Source organism: Fukomys damarensis, unplaced genomic scaffold, assembly GCF_012274545.1.
Source record: "Fukomys damarensis isolate Sample0158 unplaced genomic scaffold, DMR_v1.0_HiC HiC_scaffold_36, whole genome shotgun sequence".
Lineage (NCBI taxonomy): Eukaryota > Metazoa > Chordata > Mammalia > Rodentia > Bathyergidae > Fukomys > Fukomys damarensis.
This window is the reverse complement of record NW_022900948.1, coordinates 12,331,431-12,337,063: the sequence shown is the minus strand read 5'-3', so window position 1 is coordinate 12,337,063 and position 5,633 is coordinate 12,331,431. Positions and strand designations below refer to the sequence as shown.

The 5,633-nt window shown below is 52.5% G+C and overlaps 1 protein-coding gene across 1 annotated transcript in view; it reads left to right on the top strand.

The window, feature by feature from the left end:
• The first annotated feature begins 6 nt into the window (after positions 1-6).
• Arid3c (AT-rich interaction domain 3C) overlaps positions 7-5,633 on the top strand; it is an 8,529-nt gene continuing 2,902 nt past the window's right edge. Inside the window, exons 1-4 of the mRNA XM_010619431.3 lie at positions 7-1,285; positions 3,093-3,165; positions 5,249-5,432; positions 5,541-5,627. Coding sequence (XP_010617733.1) covers positions 971-1,285; positions 3,093-3,165; positions 5,249-5,432; positions 5,541-5,627 — 659 coding nt within the window. The 5' untranslated portion in view covers positions 7-970. The remainder of the gene's footprint in view (positions 1,286-3,092; positions 3,166-5,248; positions 5,433-5,540; positions 5,628-5,633) is intronic.

Here is a 5,633-nt window from a genome sequence, read left to right as displayed (position 1 = left end):
CAGGTGAGTGTGGCTGTGAGGCGCCAGGAGCGGGGTGCAGGGGCCCTCGGCCGTCCGGTCCGTCCCCAGGCTCTGCCCTCGCTGCTTGCTATTCCCGCATCTCCTCGATTCTTGTCCTCGGTTTCTCTCCTCTGTCCGCTTTTCCCTCTCTTTCCGTTTTTCCCTCTCTGTCTCTCTGTGCCCCTCTATTTTCCGACTCTTGCCCTGTCTCTACCTATTCTCTCCCCTGTCTCTGCCTCCCGCTGCGTCCTTAGTCTTTCCGTCTCTCTCAACCCATCTATTAGTCTCTGCCTCGTGTCTCTGTGACTGTCCTCTATGGACTGACTGCCTGTCACTTAGGTGTTTGGTCTCTTGATCTTCTCTCTTACCCTCCTTCTCTACCCAATATCTCTATCAGTCTCATCTTTCCCCACCTGTCTCTCTACTCTTGCCTCTGCCTGATATCCCAGTCTCTCTCCACCTAGGTCCCTCTCAATCTCTGTTTCTCTCCACCTCTGTCTCTGCTTGTCCCAGCTCCATCTCTACCTCTGCATCTCCTTAACAGTGTCTCTCATTCATTCTCATTCATATTCATTTTCATTCTCTCATATTCTCTCTCTCTCTCTCTCTCTCTCTCTCCCCCTCTCTCGTCTCCCTGTCTTCTACCTCTGTCTCCTGATCCCTGTCACCCTCTGATTTGATAAGCTTCCTCCCTATCCCCAGTCAATGGCTATTTCTGATTCCCTGGGTCTGGTCCCTGTCTCTGTTCTTTTTAGCTCTCTGTCTCTCCACCTTGACATAGCTCTCTTTCTCCTCTTTCCTTATGACCCCCTCGTGTTCCTGAATCCATGACCACCTTCCCTGTTCTGGGAGATGTGGGGACAGCAACACCCAGCACCCATAATTCCCTCCCCCACAGGCAGCCCTTTCCTTGGGGCCCCGCCTGGTACCAGGGCCGCCCCCAGCAGGGGGACTGCGCCTGGAAGCTGTAATGGAGGCCCTGCAGAGGCAGCAGGCAGCTCGGCTGGCCCAAGGGGTGGGGCCATTGGCCCCTCCTCACCCTCCACTGCCACCAAGGCCTCCCCTGCCCGGCCCCCGGCCCCTGAAGGCTCCTGAGGGGGCCTTGGGTGAGGTTGGGGCTGAGGAAGAGGAGGATGCTGAAGAGGATGAAGAAGAGGAGGAAGCTGGAGCAGAGGAGGAGGTGGCTGAGGAGAGTTGTCCAGGGGCCCGGGGCCCCAGCTCACCTACCGCCCAGCTTCCTGGACCCCATCCCCATGAGTGGACCTATGAGGAACAGTTCAAGCAGGTAGGACCCCCCCCCGCACCCCACTGTCAGACCTTCCCCCCTTCCTCACCTCCAGGTAAAAGCAGAGCTAAGTAATCAGTAGTCCACCCATCCCCACTGCCCTCTGCAGGATGGAAAGATACAGAGACCTAGGGAGAGAGCTATTGGGAAAACTGGACCATAGTGACAGGGTGACAGAGACACCCAGATCTGCAGAAAGTGCGTAGGAATACAGTAAGAGGCACAGGAGATGCCCAGAAACACGGAAATTGACAAATTGGAGGTCATCAGTGAGTCCGGAAGGAAAGTGAGAGGTGTAGGGCCTTTAAGAGAGGGGGATCTGGAGTCTAGCGAGTCCAGTGCCCGTTCCACCCCACCTGCCCTCTCACACATCAAGTTACAAGGGCCAGTGGGAGTGTCCTGGGCAGTATACCTTGGCTTTGGAAGCAAGAGAGTGATTCCACTCCCTTAGCAGGCTAGTACATCCCTTCTCCTCCTATCAAACCACTCCCCCATCCCTGGCCTAAGTCTCATGGGTGACAGTTTCCAGTCTGTGTTGCCCTCCAGCAGCTGCAGTGGCCCTGTGCAACTGGGAATGAGAAGACCTTACTCACAAGGCCTTCATTCAAGGTTTTTCCTTATAAATCCCTTCTGGGTGTTATTCTAAGGATCCTAGTCACTACAAAGGTGTCACTCAAGGATGTGACTCCAGGTGTGCTATTCTGGCAGTATTACTCTTACTCATAGGGTGTTGGTTTGGAGTATTTTCCAGAATTTTTTTTTTCCATTACCAGGGATCAAACTCAGGACCTTGCCCTTGCAAGGCAAGTGCAGTGCCACTGAGCTAAATCCTCAGCCCCAGAATTTTTCATCTGTGGATAATACTCTGGGCCATTAGTATAAGACTGAGAGTATTACTCAAGGCCCTGTTACTCTGGAGATATGGTTCTAGTGACTCTCCTGTCCATAATTCTGGGCCTTATTACCTGGAAAATGTAGGTATTATTTGTACGTGTCCACCAGAGAGCTAGGGTCTAGTGTTATGGGAATGTAGCTATAAAGGTGGATCTCATGAGTTTGTTACTCACAGGTGATTACTCTGAGAGTTCTCACTGTGGGTTGGAGTGTTACTCAGATTGTTACTGTGGGTCAGTGACTCCATTACTCTGGTAGTTGTTCATCTTAGATTGGGGACGTGCTCTGAGGTGGGACTCCAGGTGACTGGGAAATGGTGGGATGACCAATAGGTCCTGAGTAGCATGTGATGGTGTCTTGTGGCAGCTTCTGTAGTAGGCATGATAACTGCCTCTAGAAGGACCTCAGACTAAGTTTGAATCCAGGAGCTCCCAAGCATCCTCCCTGCCCCTCACCCATGCCTGTCCCTGGCACACAGGGATTCGAACAGCATGAAGCCCTTGAACAGATGAATGAAATTAAATGTGTGCCTCTGATAAACATGTCAGTCCTTAATGCAAAGCACAGCCCCACCTGGCTTCCTCCTGGGTTTCTTGCTATCCCCTCAGGGTAGTTTAACACTCTGCCCTGGAATCGCAGGCTGAGTTGCCCTAGCTCCTTCCTACTTCTTCCCATATTTTGTGGGTGGTTTGAATTACCCAGAGCACCACTAATCACTAGGGGAGGGTGGTGTTTCTGTATTAGAAAAATGCACCCTACCTGCCCCTTAGTGAGTGAGTTTAATGCCAAGGAGTCCACTTTCAGACCCTACTCAGTCCTTCAGTAGGGACCCATGTTCAGGGTACAGCCTGAACTGGGGTCCCAAGGTGGTGGGGGTCAGCAGAGCTGGAGAATGACTCTGATCCTTCCGCAGCTGTATGAGCTTGATGCAGACCCCAAGAGGAAGGAATTTCTGGATGACCTGTTTAGCTTCATGCAGAAGAGGGGTGAGTGAAGTGATTGGGGAAGGATTCTAGAATTGCCCCTACTTACCAGGTTTGAGGAAAGAAGACACCAGGGTGTAGTTCCCAGGTGGGGTGCTCTCTCTAGAGGCCTGAGGTTGGCAGCACCTATCCTTTGGGCCCTCAATAGCGTCTTTAACCTCTGACCCTGCCCCCCTTTTCCACCCTGGGATTAATTAGTGGCCAGCCCACTGGCAGGTTAATGAGTGTGGGATCAATTGGGCGTACAGAAGGGGAAACTGGTTGGAGGGATGACTTGAGGTGGGAGGAACCCAAATCTGGAGGGCTGGGAATGTCTTGGTACTCTATGGTGGGGCCTTTTTCCACTTTGTCTCCCCTTAATTTTCCCTTGCTTGCTTTCCATGTGCTCTATAGCAGGAAGGACTGGGATTATACTGAAGGAAGGACTTCATAAGGGCTGGGCTGGGGACCATGTCAGTTGGGGCAGTGGAGGAGAAGGAATTCCTTCCCAGGAATCTCAAAGCTAGAAGAGAATGGAAGAAGGGTCCAGGAAGGGATCAGGGTGGGTGGCAGTCCATCACTTTGGTTTCTCCCCAGATTCATGGGACTGAACACTGACTCATTATCTCTCTCTACAAAGCTAATTAACTCACTCAGAGCGAAGCCTGATAAGCTGCTAATTAACTGGCTGCACTTCACCCCCTCCCTTAGTGCAGCTGCTGGTCCAAGCCTCCCTGGGCCATCACTCCAGGCCCAGCATCCCTTTCTAGTCCCTTCCTTCCCAGGGACCCTTGGTGGGGTCCCACGTCCTCTTACTCCCCAGGGAAGCTAAGGCACTCTGGCCCCAGTGTCCCTCTCTGCCCCTTCTTTGGTGTTTCTGCTCCACTGAGAATGTTGGGATAGTCTGAGCTGATCCCAGCTCTGCCCACACCCTTGGCTCTGCCTCCCTCAGTCCATTCCTCCCTCTATTCAGCTGCAGGGGGAGGGGGCATCCCACGGGGCCGATAATTTCCCCCCATTAATCAGGCCGCAGCTAATTGTTCGGGTCCAAAGGCAGCAGTGGAAGGGGACAGGATCGGTAAGGAATTAACTGGGGTCCATCGCTCAGCGAAGACAGGCCCCTTTGTCAGGACTGGCTGGCGGGGGTGGTGCGGGCTGCAGAGTTGGCGGGCCCAGGCAGGAGTTGATTCTTGTCCTCCTTCCATCCCCAAGCTGAAGCAGCCATTGAGGGCTGCTATTTAGGGAAGTCAGCTCTTAAGCACGATCCAGAAGTTCATCTATAGCCTACCCCACAATTCGACCAAGTAAAGCTTTCTGGTCAAATTCAGCCTCCTTTGAGATAAGAAAAAGTGGTTTTGTTTGTTTGTTTGTTTGGTGGTGCTGTGTATGGAACCAGGGTCTTGTGCATGCTAGGCAAACACTCTACCACTGAGCTATACCCTCAGCCCCTTTTATTTTCTTTTCAGAGAGGTTGTCTAGAACTTACCATCATCCTGCCTCAGCTTCTCCAATTGCTGAGGTGTGTGCCCACCATGCCCAGGTTCATAATGGTTTTTACATACTTGGAAAATAGAATTGAAATAGGAATAACTTTCAGATGTGTGAAATTCAAATTCAGCCAGGCATGTAACCCAGCAATGGGGAGGCTGAGGCAGGATCAGAGTGAGTCCAAGGTCAGCCTGAGCTACATAGTGAGACCCTGTCTCAAAAAACAAAAACAAAACAGAACAAAAAATTAGAATTTCAGAGCTTGTAAATAAAGTTTTATTGGAAGACAGCTTGGCTCATTCATTCCCTTAAGTATCCTCTAGAGCTGCTTCAGGCTACGATTATAGAATTGGGTAGTTGTGACAGAGATTGTGTGGTTTGCAGAGCCCACACAGTACCATCTGCCCCTTTACAAAGTAAGTTTGGTGGCCTCTGGTTGAGCCTCGTCCTTCGTGCTATGATGTTGACCCTGAAGGTTCTGTACCTTCTACCTGTAACTCCACCACCCCATCCCTTCCTCCTTCCCTCCCTTCTCTGAGGTCCTGCCATACCCAAGCTTCATTCCCCGGGGATGTCTTCAGGGCCTTAGTGTGCTGACTGTCTGGCTACTCCCCATCAGGGACACCAGTGAACCGCGTGCCCATTATGGCGAAGCAGGTACTGGATCTCTATGCGCTGTTTCGCCTGGTGACAGCTAAGGGCGGTCTGGTGGAAGTCATCAACCGAAAGGTGTGGCGGGAAGTCACGCGAGGTCTCAGTTTGCCTACCACCATCACCTCGGCAGCCTTCACTCTTCGGACTCAGTAAGGCGGGATGAAGGGGTGAGGAGGCGGGGATGCGGGGGGCGGATGGGGTGTGGGACTTGATCAGAAGGGGTCCTGCCTCCCGCCTTCCCCCATCCTCCCCTACAGGTACATGAAGTACCTGTACCCATATGAGTGCGAGACGCGGGCGCTCAGCTCCCCCGGAGAGCTCCAGGCTGCCATAGACAGCAATCGGCGGGA